Source organism: Pundamilia nyererei, unplaced genomic scaffold, assembly GCF_000239375.1.
Source record: "Pundamilia nyererei isolate P.nyererei 1_Seehausen unplaced genomic scaffold, PunNye1.0 scaffold00279, whole genome shotgun sequence".
Lineage (NCBI taxonomy): Eukaryota > Metazoa > Chordata > Actinopteri > Cichliformes > Cichlidae > Pundamilia > Pundamilia nyererei.
The window spans coordinates 217329-233479 of NW_005187680.1; the positions used below are offsets into that span (position 1 = coordinate 217329).

Here is a 16151-nt window from a genome sequence, read left to right on the forward strand (position 1 = left end):
AAAAAAAAAACATAACCATGTGGTGGCACTTACGCTAGATGATAAAGGATCCAATTTCTGTATCACAATGTCTTTCTTATTTGGTGGTATCCTGAACCAGTCGCTCTGTAATGTTTCCCCATGGCACATCCATGTTTCTGCCTATAGTACTACTCGCCCTTGAATGTCAAATATTTAGAATGAAGATACAGACCTCTCTTATGAACTACCTACACTGCTTCAGTGACTGGAACACAAGTAAAGAGAGACGTAACATAATGAAAGACCATTGTTCCATCCACCTCCATAATAACCTATATGATGCATATACAACTTACATTTATAACATAACTACCTTTCTCTTGGAAAGAGGAACATTATGTAGGCTGGTACGGAAATACAAGCTTACGATAATATTTAAACTATGAGGAAATACAATCTTTTTGAAACACATTTTTTTAGTATTGAAGCCTAACCACCTTGTGTTCTTTTGCGTCAATAGTGACACAAAAAGAATGGAAGAACTTTTTACCAGAAACCAACAGATGAAAGAACAACACAGATTACTCACCGAAAACATTAAGGTTCTGGAAAACAGGTATCAATGTTACATTGCATTTTTCTTTTCTTGTATAAAACACTAGAAATAAAGTGGTTTGCTCACTAACAAAAAGTGATCTAATGTTTATGGTAATTTCTTTTTATTGGAAAGAGATCGCATATAACATAAAATTAGCATCAAAATTCAACAGGTACTTATTAATTACCTGTAACTGTAAGTTATATAAAATTGTTCTCTCTAGTTTTTGTGTAAATTGATTAATATAGACTGATTAATACAGAAAGGCAACATGCTGGATTTAGACTCATGACCATTTTGCTATGAAGCTGCAGTCCTAACCAGCACTCCACAGGGGTGCCTTCTGCTGGCTTACTTCCATAATCCAAAGACATGCTTGAGGTTAGGTTAACTGGCAATTCAAAAACCAACTAACCCAACTAATGACTAATTACAGCTGTTTTTAGTTTTGTCAAAGAAAAAAAACTCATTTCAATTATTGCATAATGTGAGCTACTATCACATCAGTCTAGTTATTAGGTGTGCTACTAAGTGACTTCTTCCTGCCTGCGCAGGCTTAGGGCTGGGCTGTGTGACAGATGTACGGTCACTCAAGAGGTAGCCAAGAGAAGACAACAGGAATTTGAAGCCTCCCAGATTCAGAGTCTCCAGCACATCTCTCTACTTGGTATTCTGTTCTTACTCAATAATCCATCTATCCATCTTGCATCTCTACGAAACTCCTTTACAGTGAATTTCCTGTCTGTTCTTTAACCTTTGACATCATTATTGTTTCCCCAGTTTATTTTCTACTAAAAATGCTGTTTAAGGAAAATTCTATTGATGTGTACTCTGATCATGTCATTTGCTTGTGTTGAAGCTGGAGAGATGAACAACCTGAAAAAAGAGAACAAGAAACTTAAAGATGAAAACAGAAACTTAAAAGCAGCACTTGAGTGAGTAGATGCTATTTAACGATATGGTTGTTCTAATCTTTAATTTAAAAATAATGCTGATACATCTTATATTAGTATTTTCTGTTTATGAGGAACATTGTTTTAGGCATATTTGTATTTTTTTGATGCATGACAAAATTTAAAACCGTCGTCATTCTGTGCCTGTGTCTGTGTTTGTGTAGCAAAGGTCACAGTGACAACTCTTCTAATAGTAGCACCACCACAGAGGTCAAGCCCAACTCTTCCCCTGCCCTTTCACCCGCATCTGGAATCCTGTCCCTTATCAATACAACAACCAGCCGGCCAAGCAACAAGCCAGCAGATGGCAACATTTCAGTAAAGCCTGATGTCGAACTGAAAACTGAAGGTAAAAATGAACAATAGTGGTGATTATATTCTGTCATCTTACTTAATAAATTCATGCAGTTTCTGGCTTTGATCAAACAGAAACTGAAGGCAGACAGTTAAGAGGAATCAACCGAAGCCAGTTTGTAAGTTTGTTTTTTCATATTTTTATCATACATTTGTTTTGAATAATAATCAATTTCAGTATTCAATTAATTGCTAGTTGCACTATTCTATTAAGCAAAACGATTCATATCACAATTTGTAGCACCAAGTGTAAATAATCCAAATTTGCAGATAGGTATGAAAGAATTAGATATAAGATCTAAAATAATATTAAAGTGAAGAGAACAAATGGGAAACAATTACCACCAGAAAAATATGTATGCTTATTTTCCATCATCTTAAGGGACAGTGATGCCATTTGAATTACATGAGAGAAGCATGTGGCAAAACCTAAAACTTGTTGTGTTTTTCTACGGAATTTAATGATATTTGAGCTCAAAAGAAGCAAAATGTATTTCTGCTAAAATCAAGACACACATGTTTAAGTTGTTTTTTGTACGATTACACTGTTAGTGACAACAACTTACCCAGTAACCAGTGATGGAACATTAGCTCTAAGATGTCTTAAAAAGCTTTCAAGTGTTATTATTGTATCTATGATTCTATGCATACATGATAGATAAATAAGAGATGTAGAACTGCCAAACATCCCTCATCTTACCATTGACCAACCATGAATGGGTTATAATCAGAATCAGAATCAGAATACTTTATTGATCCCTAGGGGAAATTATTTTTCGTTACAGTGCTCCATTATAAACAACCATTAACAAAGACAGACAATACACTAACTAAGAATAGCACAATATATACAGGCATATATATACATAAAGGTCACTTATTAATAAATAGCTGAAAAAGGAAGAACATGTGCAAAAAGGGTGTAGCTGTTGCCATAAACAGTGTGTTAAGTGGATATGTTGTACAGGGAGATGGCCACAGGCAGGAATGATTTCCTGTGTCGTGCAGTGGTGCTTTTCAGTCTCTCACTGAACATATAAAACCCTACAAGAAGATGTATTGTTCACCTTAATTATTTTTTCATTAAGATGAATGCTTAAATTTATCATTATTTATATTTATATTGGTAATTAGTTTTTTTCCTCTGCACCAGTTAACATCAACATTTTTCTCAAGCCTTTTATATTACAAATTAAAACCCCTACAATACTAAAGAGCACTTGGCAGTAGCGGGGAGGAAGAACCCCCTTTTAATGAAAAGAGACATTCAGCAGACACTTGGTCAGCCATCTGCTCTGACTGAGTGAGGGGAAAGATCAGCTATGTTTCTTTTTATCCGTCAGTATTAGTCTGTTTTCAGTGGATTTTCCAAATCATTTGAGCAACAGATGTTGATAGAGCCACATGTCAAAAAATGTGTTGCTTTCATATCACCATCATTATACTGTATGAAGGAACTTGTAAGACTGTGTTGTACCTAACCCCTCTATGTGGAGTTTTTCTTAAGCTTAGCTAACATTTTAGTTACAGGTTCCAAAGGACATTTTGGCAATAGGCTGGTTATTATGATAATATAAGGTTGTACTTGGTGACGCAGCTCAGTAATGAAAAAGCAAATACAGAAAAGTCCATTAGTCCATTTTCACACTAACAATGACACTTTAAATAAGAAGCTGCCTATACACATGTACACTGCTTCTTTACAACACTCCGTCATTGAGTCTCACATCATAGATTTATGATTGTTCCCTTTCTTTCTGGAAGTTCTCATTGCCTTTTACCTGCAACTTGTACAAGCTTAGCACATGAAATACTATGAATCAGACTGATTACATTATATTTTCTGGTCTCCTCTGTAAAGCATTATTCTCAAAATCGAGCCAAAATGTTGCTTTAGGTAGTGCACACAGTAAGCTAAAGACTGAAAATAGTGAAATCCTAGCTCTCCTCAACCTTAAATATTAACATATTTTGTCTTATTCTATTTATTCTGTGATGGGTACAAAGACAGCTACCTAGGTACTAGCTTAGTTTCTTTTCTTTCTTTTTTTTCTTTATGCTAAGCTAACTAGCTACAGATTTTGCATTTACAAATTAGATAAACCAAAAATGTTTGAGGATAATTCAAATTGTTCTCTGAACTGACAAAACATTGGTTAATGTAATATGGTGACTTCTTTTGCTGCATGCCCTTCTCTGCTCAAACAGGATGCTCTTCCATTGTCAGCCCTCACATTGCCGTCATGGAAGAAAGAACACTTTGTGACTCGTGCTGGAGAGAAGAGGTAAGACATAGGAAATCACAAAATGGGCTAATCTGCCACTGTATGAGGATATGTACTGTGAGTAACAGCAGATTCATCAAATTAGTGATTATGTGCTCCAAAGTCAATACTTTTTTCTACATATAGAGTCTGAATATTACACTTTCCCACATTTCTGCACCAGTATTGATCCATAAAGGTTAAGGAGAACACAAAACTTACAGTTTGCATGCTTTACTTGCCAAAAATGAAAAACTACATCACCTTTCAGACATTCCCTCATTCACTCCACTACAATTTTATTCTTGTATTGAGTCATTATGCCAACATCTGTATGGGGTAATTTAAGCTCAATTTATTTTCCTTTCTTATTTTAATAACAAGAGTCTTGCTGCTGTTTTATAAGGTTTATTCTACTTTGCAATAGAACCTCCCCCCTCCTAACCTCCCACCACTGCCTTATCTGACACTTTCAACCAATCCAACAAATAATCTTTCCACTTCTGCTTAAGATTCGGGACTTTAGTTGTCCAAGATTTGGGCCTCTTTAGTTTTCCTGGCCTGAGCAAACATCTTCCCTCAGATAACACATTTGGGCTTGGGACAGTATACTTGTGCTCCCAGTCGGGGCTATTGATGTGTCACACAAACCTAATTCTTACCATCTGAGAACTGTGAAAATGAAGTTGGGTTTCATTTTACAGGAGCTCCTTAACACATTAGTTATTTTATTCATGATGTGCACCTGTTGCAACATGTTACGGCCTCATAGCCTCATACACCAAACCATTTAGGAACCACTGTCCTCATCCAACCATCCATCCATCCATTCATCCATTTTTACAGTAATTACAGCTATAACAAGGCAAGAGGCAGCTTCTGCTCTAATCATTACTGAAGAAAAATAAGTACTGCATCACATTACCAATTAAACCTTAACTGCCAAAAGATTTTCCTACAGACTTGACTTTCTTTCTCATACCTTAGAATTCAAAATGTTGAAGGACTCGACCAGTGTTCCTCCATGCCTACTAATTCTCTGCTTAGGAGATCTTCTGTCCCAGCTGCTGGAGATGTGCGACCCGGCAGACATGTTGTCCATGCTCCTGTCGCCCGACATCCTCAAGCAATCAACAGCAACTCTGGTTCTCTTCGCTGGTCTCTATCTGAATCATCTGATTGGATTACTGCCGGCACCAATCCAGTAGTGCAAACTTCACCCAATCCACACTCACAACATTTTCACAGCTTGAACCCAATGAGGCAACAGGCCAGCCCCAGAAGGCAGGTTTTTAGTCCTCCGTTTCCTAAGCAGAGCAGCGTTCAGCCCCCTGCCAGAGAGCCAACTGTGGTTTTCCGATTGACAAATCTGCCAGAATATGTGGAGATTCAAACAAAGCCCACAGAGAAAACAGAGAAAAAGGAAAACCTGCTACCCAAGGTTGAGAGGGTGTCTGAAGAAGGGTTAAAAGAGTTAAATGATGGGCCTTTGGACTTATCTGATCGGGGGAAGTCCATATCCAGTCAAGTGCCAAAAAGTGATTCATCCTCAGCCTTACAAGATGGAACAAGAGTTCAAAAGAGCCCTGAATTGGAGGTAAACACAAATTCTTCTGCAGACATAGCAGAATCATCATCTTCATCTATTGTCATTCCTTCATCATCATGTGCAACGACAGAAGAGCAAGCACCTGACAAGGATCCTAACCACAAGGTAATTTAAGGTCTTCTACTTCTTACAACAAAATTAGAAGAGGCTGAAGTAAAGAGGGGGCAAATTAAATTCATGGTGTGGGGATGTTCTACCTGCAGGTAGTCAGAGAGCAGGATCAGAAAGAGGAGGTGAATGGAAAGACAGATGAAAGCAAGGGGAAGAAGGTGCCTATCCTCACTCTATCATTACGGCCAGGTAAAGTAGGATGTCTCTGTGATTTTTCCTGAAATTCAGTCAAATATTGCTTTTAAACCAAGGTTACTAAAAATTGACAATGCACAAGTGAATAGTTTTTATTATGTTTTTGTAGCAGTAGTGGTGTTGGAGACTCTGAACCCAGCTCTACAAAAGCAAGATTCCTTATCATCAAATGGCAAGGTAATTTGTTAGCACATTAACTCATTTTGTATTACAATTTTTATTGAAAAAATACAACAACAACCAAAAACAGCTGACTTTAGTTTATATACACTTCTTTCTTTTGTGAACAATTGTGCATCCTTTTCTTTTTAACAGACATCTTCGGCGACAGATGAGCCAGAAACCAGCTCTGATGAGCAGGACGAGGAAGCCAGCCGGTCAGGACACGAAAGCAATCAGGGCTCCAAAAGGAAAAGGGCATCTGTGGAGACAGATGCAGACAGAGATTCCAACACAGACAGCAGTAATCACCTGTTTATTTTCAGATATTTTTTCCTTTCTTCAGTTTTGTTATCTCTGTCTTGAGTGTGGGCTTTAAACAGATTTCTTTTTTTCCTTTTTTTACCTCATCAGGTCTACATACATTTTGACTTCTGTGCCCCTCGCCCCAATTCTAACCCTACATGTCAGAGAAAAAGTACTTTTGATAATGAAAATACATTTGATAATTAGGAAAAAATGGGAGAGTAACGTCAAAAAGAACTAAAATGATAGGTTTAAGTTTAGGTCATCATCAATGTAGTTCTTTCGGCCTTTTTTACACCATATCTTTGGCTTGGCAATTTATATTAAATAAATTGACAGAATTATTTTTTTTATTATTGTTGCTGTTGTTTGTCATTGTTTACATTTTGCATTTCTAAATATTTTTAGAGTTTTATGTCTGTCAGCCTGTGCATAAGTTTTGTATCTGCTGCCTTACACCATACAGACGTACATACATTTTGCATGTTCTCTCAGTACCTGTGTGGGTTGTTTTCCATAGTCCACATCTTTGAACTATGGGAGGAAGTTTTAATTGATACATCAATTAAAAGTTTAATTAGTTATTCTAAATTGGCCATGGATGGATGCATGGATGGAAAACCTTCTCAACAACTGTCACCTTTATGTCTTAATTTTATCTATTTACAAACACACACAGCAACAAATGACCAAACAACAACAAAAAGACAATGTGGATAGTAAATTGTATCACCTTCAGTATAAGGCTCCATACTAATCACTACGCCATACTTTTCTCTTTTTTTCAAAGGTTTCTTAGAAATAGCTCTCCAGAGATCTAACAGGGATGTTTCACTATAGTACACTTTGGTCAGAGTAGGGCGAACAGATCGCCTGCTGTCTAAGGGATTGCAGAGCATTTATGTCTCTTTTTTTCTGGTATTTTAGCTCTGTAGTTCTGAAAAGTCAATACTGAATTGACAGTTCAGTTTTCTAAAATCTAAATCAAATCTGACGCAATGTCTGTGAAAAAAGCAGGGAAGGCTGTTTCCCTAGATGCACCATTTAAGTGAGTTAAACTATACGCACTTGGATTCAAGCACAAGTTAACCAGTTACAGAGTGTGCCGATGCGTCATCATACCTGAAAAATCAGGAATAAAGCCAAACCACAAATGTTATGCGGGTTTTGATGAGATGTGATGAAAACTGTCACAAAGAAAAAGAGACACTACTACGGCATAGAGTGGAAAACTTTATACTTTTGGTCAGCTTGGTACAAAGCGATGGTCCAAGAGTTGGTCTTTATAATTGTGCAGACATACTCAGGCAAATATGGTAGTAGTGGCTGAAATAAGTGTTTACTGCACTATGCAGCCTGTTTAATCAAAAAGATCAACAGACTGTGGTAGTAAGCTACCATTTTATCACTTTCCAGAGAGTAGTCGTTACCTGGCATAGCCCCAACCCCAGCTCTTAAGCTTAACCCTATGTTTCAAACAAAAAATGTACTTTTTTTGTAAAAAACGTAGAAAAAGTACTTTTCTGAAAAAAATGTTGATAGTTTTTAATCCATGTGTCACGGTACTAGGTCGTGTGACCCAGTGTTTGAGTTTTATGTATTTTTGTATTCATTTTCAATCTAGTTAATTTCTAGGTTGCTGTTCAGACCTTATTTCTTAGTTATTTCTGTCATCTCCCCTTGTACCCAGTCTTCCTGGTTCCTGCGTCTATGTTTCATGTCTATGTGGTTATGTTAAGTTCATGTCATGTTTTATCTCCATGTCTATGTCTCAGTGTTTCCTGTTTTATTTTGTAGGAGTCTGGTGTTCTTTGTTCATTGTAGTTAGTGTTACTCTCCCCTGTATTGTCATTATGTTTCATTTGAGTCAGCTGTGCTCTCATGTGTCTCCACTTCCCCTGATCACCTCATGTGTGTATTTAAGTCCTCTGTTTTCTGAATGTCGTGGTCAGGTTGTCTGTTATCTCCACCATTGGCTTGGTCATTGTCATAGAACTTAATAGTATTTGTTTCTTAGTGTTTTTTTTAGTTTGTTTAGGGTTCCATGTTTAACTCCTGCTATCATCCAAATAAAGGATCGCTTTCTGTTTAAACCTGCAACTCCTCGTCCACATCTGCTTTTGGGTCCTGTTTCAAAAAACACACCGGCGCACCCCGCTGTGACACCATGTCAGTTAGAATGATTACTTTCTTTGTCTTTCGCCCTGTTGGAGTATGGCATAAATACAACCAGTTGTTTCCCATTCATGTCTCAATTGCACTTGTGTCTGACAAACAGATTTTTTCCAACATATCCAGATTGGTTTTTTGATGATTTAGGATCCGACCTCTCTTTAAGTTGAAAACCTATTACCTTCTCATGAACTACTACTTTCTGTTGAGTTCTAATTCTGTTATTTGTCATTCACACAAAAAAAGCACTCTGAAATGCTTTCTGTTTTTGTTCCCCCCAGACAACCATCGAGAGAGGAAGCTCAAAATCACAATGAGATCAGAGGAAAAGCCCTAGATAAAGAGGATGTCACACTGACTTGGTAATTTTGCAAGAACTCTTCATTAACCATTTCAGAGTAGAAAGTACAACAAGCCAGTACAGGTATAATTTACAGAGGGGAGAAACAGAGTGCAGCCATCATCAGCCAATCTGATTCTGAGTCTAGCCGGATAGTTTTTTTAGTTCTGGTTCTCCACATATTGCTAAGGGAAGTATCTGACTCTTTAGCTGGTAAACTCTCTGTTACTTTCACAGACAGCTTTCTGCGTGGTAGGAAGTACATTGTGGGTATAGATCTTCATTTCCTTAGAACAGCTCTCTGCTGTGGCTAAATATTAAACTGATAAGAATGGCAAATTAAAACTGTATTTTCAGTGCAGTTGTGAGCCGTAAAATGAATATTTTACTTGCTAAATTCTAACAAAAACTCCAGATTGCTACAGTAACAGAATCTACACCATCGGGTTATTATTATCTGCAGTAAGTAACTGTTTTCATCCAAGTAGTCATGTGATCCAGTCGTCAAAGACTATTTGGTAATGGGCTTCTGCTGATTAAACTGAATTTTTCTGCCAAAATTCTTTTGTTTTGTTTTGTTTTTATCAGCTGTAAATTAAAGTTTTTGTCCACTTGGGGGCAGCAACTGCCCCTAAGGAACATAGGCATTGTGAACATCCAGCAGACACAGTAAAACTTCTGTCAAAGGGAATTCATTCCATTAGTTTCCAGAGAGTGGGGTTTAACTAAGCATGACACAAAAGCCCTGACTGACAGTGAGGATGCAGCAGTATGCCAACTTCCATAGGACACTGGCTAATGTTAAGATTGGGTCAAGCAAGCTGAGGTGGCACCTGGTACCAAACATCCTTTCTGACAGAAGGTGTGCTTTTCAAAAGAGCTACACACTGTAGCAGTCTTTTGTATTTGCAACTTTCTCACCCAAACTCCACCATTTTCTGCCGCGTTATATTTTTAACATCCCTGTGGTCATAACTAGTTCAGGTTTTTCAGGCCATGTTTCCTTCTTAGAGCAGTGGGTTGTAAAGCTCTACAACTTCCCTTTTCACCAGCTGTTATATATGAAGTTTAATGTTTAGCAGAGTATTATATAAGTGGCTGTTGGTTTTGGTTAGTAAACCACAAAGGTTTCATTTTCACCAGGGCATTAAGTCTAAAATGATGAAAAAGATTTGTGCACAAAGAATAAATACAAATAATACAAACATGTGACATTCTTTATCAGAATAAGTCTTTTCCACATGTCACCATGGAGCTAAAATCTTCATATTTGCTGTGGTCTGAGTGGAAATTTTAATGTAAGCACAGGGTATATCGCAGCTATTAGCAACTGGGTGGAAAACTGTCCAGCCTGACAGTCAGGCTTAGAAAGTCAACCATTTTCTAACATTTTCTAACACCTACCAACCCATTTTCACAGTGCCAAACACCCTCCTGTATGACCAGCTGAAGGGACTAAAATCTGCAGAATTCTCTTTTGTTCCTCATCTTCGAGCGAAACAAAACACGGTCTGCGCTGCTAATGCTTAAAGAACTTCAGTCTAAATGTCCTGGCATGCCCGTCACTGCTTGGCTAAAAAAAAAACAAAAAACACGTAAATCCTCTTATGTGACTAACTTAGAAGAATATAAGAAAGAAAGTCCGAAGAGTAAAATAAGTTCCTCTTCCTCTTTTCTCATTTTCAGACAGCACATATTTTGCAAGTATGAACTTTCCACTAACAGCTGTGACAACAACCTTTGCTTAGCTGGGTGATAGATGGGAAGTGTTAAAAGCAGAGAGACAGCTAAAGAAACTCTTGTGATAAAGCACTGTGAAGCTACTGAGTCCATTTTGTATTGATATAAAAATGGATGGACTGGCAGAGTCAACTAATCTCAAATCTACTTATTTTTCCTTCATTTCATTTTTTAGATGTCCCTGTGTATGAACCCAGATTTGCAGTCCTAATGCTGTCATATTGATTTCTCCTGTTTCTGTTATGTGTGTCTGATGCCATTATAGTCCATTAAGTATGGTATTTTATCAATGGTCAGTGGTCTTTCCCTGCCATTTGCATCTCTTGGTTAAAAAAAATGTGATTGACTATCCTACTGTAAGTGTACTGCTATGTTCTGACTTTTAAACTGTCAAGTTAGACGATGTGCTGTTGAGAGTATTTTTTTACAATACTACACTGTTAGAAACCTTTTAATGAATGTACTGTTACTGATGTTGAAATAAATTTCCATTCTTAAATGTTGGTCCGGTTTGATTAATTATATTTTAGCACCATAATAAATTTAGTAATCACCTGCCACACACACAGGACAAATAACAGGAAATAGAATATGTAATAGAAGTCAAATAGAGCATTACATCTAATGTTTGGTTTTCTTAGGGACGTTATGCAAAAGGGCTGTGCTCCATTGATCGACCTCATTGATGAACCTTAACTTACTGTCAGATAGTAGTTATGGTATCATGTAAACCCATCTAAACAAGAAAGAAGTGCAATACAGCTGATCATTTCAAGACTGCTCAAGAAATTTTAGATTTGTTCTAGCTGCTCAGGCGAAACTGGTTTAATGGTCACATTTCCCCAACAGGAAGTGATGGATGGAAATTTACACTATTTCAGTGTGAGATTATGCTTCCCTTTTCTTTTTGGCAGTAACCCTCATTTTAATGTGAACTGAGACGTTGTATTTTAAGACCAGAAACAAACATTAAATGCTGAAGTTTTAGTTTCGCTGCTCAGGCTAATTCTGGTTTCAACACAGAGACATCATTTGGACAAGAGAGCCCAGGAGCTAACTACTAATTTAAAAAAAACAAGTTCCAAATAAAAATAAAGCTCCAATTAAAGAATAACTATTTAGCATAGGAAAGTCCTACATTAAAAATAGATACTTAGTGTAAAGAACCTGAGACCCACATCAAGGGGCTGTACTCCCGATTAAACGAATTCAAGATACCCAGAATATGTTTTGATTTTCTGGCTTCACTAATCTTAACCTTGACTAATGAATAATGTATAACACATTACACATTAACACACACTTTTGGAAGCACAACCCCAACACTGTCTGACAGAGTCGCAACAGATTAGTCATTCCTTAGCCTGTGAGCTTCCTAGTTCAAAGCCCTGACTGCACTCCGTGAGCTGAGCTTGGGTCCTCTACCAGAGGCCTGGGAGCTTGAGGGTCCTGCGCAGCATCTTTGCTGTTCCTAGGACTGCGCTCTTCTGGACAGAGATCTCCAATGTTGTTCCTGAGATCTGCTGGAGCCACTCGCCTAGCTTGGGAGTCACTGCACCATTATCACTGGGGCCACTGTTACCTTCACCCTTGACATCTTCTCTTCTCTGAGCCCTTGGAACTTCTGCAGCTTCTGTTTCTTCTTCCTGATGTTGCTGTCATTCTGCAACACTACATCTATCACAACGGCTGTCTTCTTCTTCTTCTTCTCCAGCCACTGGTAGGATTTCTGGATGTCAGCCACTTCCATCTGCTGGTGGTGCATACTGTCCAGAGGGGCCTCTTTCTTGGGTTTCTGCTGCCTGAGGTATTCACTGAGCATGCGGTCGCCCATGTCCAACACCCTGAGGGGGTACGCTAAGCAGAAAGAAGGAGGCCGGGGATTAATGAGTGTCAGTACCATGGTCCAGGATGAGACAACGAACATGCCCAGGAACTTCCTGGTCTTGATGTCAGTGGCTTCTATCTCCTCCTTTGGCCAGCTTATTATCCCAGCAGAGTACCTGATCACGGGCTGGGCGTAGGTGTTGATAGCCAAAATGTGTTTCTTACCATTCAGCTGACTCCTCGAGACTTGCCTGACCCTTTGCAGGTACTTGGTGGTTGCAGCTTTCATAGCGGCCTCTTCATGGTTCCCATTTGCCTGTGGGATCCCCAGGTACTTGTAGCTGTCCTCTGTGTCTGCAATGTTGCCTTCTGGTAGTTCGATCCTCTCAATTCTGACTAACTACCTTCCCTCTCTTTGTTATGATCCGACTACACTTCTCCTGTCAGAATAACAGCCGTTGCTGTATATCCAGGTTGTGTGGATCAGTGAAATGATATGTCATTCACTCATGGCATCTCTCTCTCTCCATAGATACATAGATACATGCAAACCTGATTCTCCTGAAATTCTTTGTTCACAACCATCAGGTGTCAAGTTATGACATATAAAGCCTGCTTCCAGGTCCAAACTACACTGTGTTAAGGTCATTAAGGTTGTCTTTTTAATGTGTGTTAATGCTTTTCATCTTGTTCTATTTAATCTGAACAAGGTACTAAAATACTCAATGATCACAATTGGCCTGTCTGGGTTTTTGATCTGAATAATTACAATAATTACACCTGTATGTGTCATGAACCGCTGTGTGCCAGGCAGGAGATGTGGACCCAAAATGCAGGCGCTCAGACTCAAGGTGTTAACTCAAAGTCACAGCTTTATTGGCTGGCAGGAAAAACATACAAACTAAACTAAACTGAGAAACAACAAACTAAAACTCACAGTGAGACACAGCATGAGGGACAACGCGACACTGACTCAGAGAAACACAGGGTTTAAATACAATGGGAAGTAACGAGGGGAATGAGACACAGAAGGAGAGCACAGCTGGGAGAAATCAGAACTGACGAGGCAAGGGAGTAGTAATCTGAGCACACTCACATAAGACACAGACCTTCACAATAAAACAGGAAACTCAGACACAGGGAACCAGACAAGACGCTGACCTGAACAGACAGATTCACAAACAGAAGGGGTGACACCTTAGACAGACAGAGATACAGACGCAGACTCAGAGGCAGACCGAAGAGAACTGAAACAATAATAATCATCATAATAATAAACTAGAAAATGATAATAATAAACTTAAAGCGCTGGGTCACCGAACCAGGACCATGACAGTATGTAATTATACCTGACGGAATTACATTTGAATAGGTCAGAAAAGAATCACTCTGAGGCTAAGAAAGATTTGAATGGGTGAATTAAGCTGAGGATCAGGAATTTTCAACAGCGACTAAACAGCAGAATATCAATAATGACTAACCTCATGCTGGGGATGGATCATCTCAAGTGATCTCTTGACTGAAGTTTGGATGGTTTTCAGATTTTTTTTTCCTGCCATCCAGTTGCATTTGTCTCTGCCCATTGGGAACTCTCATGCTGACTTTTATTGTGGGGATAAAAGTTCAGCTTCACTGTGCTAATGTGTTTATATTATCCTAACCATAGCTCTGTATCTAGCCACCACATAGCACACCATTAAATACCAGCTAGCCCAACTTCAGTTATCATACAAACATCTGCTTTTTAGTTTTCACTTCACTTATGTCCGAAGTGATAGCAGAGTTGTACGTTTTAGTTTTTCAGAATTCCCTCACTCAGACATTGCATATCATCTTTAGATGGAAACTAGCAAGCTAACTCCTTGCTAACTTCTAACTCCATTAAACTTCAGAAATTATGTTTTTCATGGATGCTTGGAAGTTAAACTTAATTCTTACACCTGGTAGAGCTAGCCCTACTGATCATTTTATTAAAGATGAAAGAATTTAGACAGTTTTGAGAGTTTTTTAACTCTCAATATTGCTGCTGATACTGCTAACACTGCTAGACTTAAGAGAACTAGGGTTAGTCACTGTGGCATCATTCATTGTTTGTGAAGTCCCTGCTGAAGCCTTGAGCTGAATGTTTTCACCACTTTGCTTTTTTGAAACCAGATGTGACAAGTGAGGGGTGGATCTGACTGTCACACTGCACTCTTAGTAAATAAAGCAGTAAGGACATATTGGATGACTTTTTATTTATTTTTATTATTTTTTTTATACTTAGAATAAACAAATTTTTCAAATTAATGGCAATTTCTGTTCAGGATTGGTTAAAACATATGTTATCGGTATCATCATTCCCATTCCCCATCTTCGGCATGGTCAGACATGACTAAAATTATATTTTTGTGTTCTATTTAACTGATACAGTATTATTCACAGTAAGTAAATAAGTGTATATTGCAAGAGTATGTTACATCATCAAGTAACCATCGAGTAGCAAGTGGTAGGGGTCTAGTAAGAGCAATATTTTTGCAATATTTCTTCCTCCCCCTACCCCAAACCTCTCATCACCACAGAGTGACAACCTGTAACCTGCAGCCATTCTGAGTGCACATGTGTGGGTACAAGATGGGTTTGAATAAATTGAAACTATTGTTTAATGTTATTTCAAAACACATGTAAAAATAACCAGCATAAGGAGGAAATCTATAAAGATCAAAGAACAGGGAAATTACAATTATGCAAAATGGAATGGGAATGAAGAACTGTGTTATAACAAGAAGAGAACATCTGCAGGGACTCCGAAACTGGTCACAGAAAATATACATAGTTAAAATAAATCGATCCATTCAATTTGTGAAATATACAATGCTGTGCAAAAGACTAGAGGTACACTTTATTTCTTTATGTTTTGCTATGATAGGAGGAAATAGGTGCAGCCATTTATTGAAATATGTGTAAGGACATGTGAAAATACAATAAATGAGGCAATTTACAATTATAATTATCTTGAAAGTTAACATTTGCTCTGATCACCTCTTTCTGGCAAGCTGTCTTGTAATTTCTTTAAGTAGTCTGCGTGAATAGTTCTCCAATCTTTGTGAAGAACATTTCAAAGCTCTTCAGTGGACACTGTATTTTGTTCTGTTCTCCCTCAAGACGATACCTCACAGTTTCAATAATATTGAAATCGTGCTCTATCGGGAGCCCCATCCATTTCTCATAATGTTCTATTGTGTGTTTTTCTATTATCCCAATGGAGCATTTTTCTCTTAGGGTTCAGGCTTACTTGTGGTTCCCAGTTTCCAACTATAGAATGGGAGACAGAGCCTTCAACTATCAGAAGACTCTCCTGTAGAACCAATTCCCACTTTGGGTTTAGGACTCTACTTTTAATTTTAGGCTTCAAACTTTCCTTTTTGGTAAGCTTTATACTTGGGGCTCAAGTACTGTTGCCCAGCACCTGCATGTAGGGAATCCACTGATTCGTTTTCTTAATTCTTTATCCAACTTAGTGTCCCAAGAGTAGGCAAAGCACAGCCTGGACAGGCCTCAAAATATGTCTTGATATTTATAT

At 38.1% G+C, this 16151-nt stretch overlaps 1 protein-coding gene across 1 annotated transcript in view; it reads left to right on the forward strand.

The window, feature by feature from the left end:
* Positions 1-11236, forward strand: part of rbbp8l (retinoblastoma binding protein 8-like) — a 21784-nt gene extending 10548 nt beyond the window's left edge. Inside the window, exons 4-14 of the mRNA XM_013915264.1 lie at positions 482-577; positions 1114-1226; positions 1419-1494; positions 1677-1861; positions 1942-1985; positions 4075-4151; positions 5178-5844; positions 5943-6039; positions 6155-6222; positions 6361-6508; positions 8964-11236. Of these exons, the coding sequence (XP_013770718.1) occupies positions 482-577; positions 1114-1226; positions 1419-1494; positions 1677-1861; positions 1942-1985; positions 4075-4151; positions 5178-5844; positions 5943-6039; positions 6155-6222; positions 6361-6508; positions 8964-9019 (1627 nt within the window). The 3' untranslated portion in view covers positions 9020-11236. The remainder of the gene's footprint in view (positions 1-481; positions 578-1113; positions 1227-1418; positions 1495-1676; positions 1862-1941; positions 1986-4074; positions 4152-5177; positions 5845-5942; positions 6040-6154; positions 6223-6360; positions 6509-8963) is intronic.
* Positions 11237-16151: the final 4915 nt, after the last annotated feature.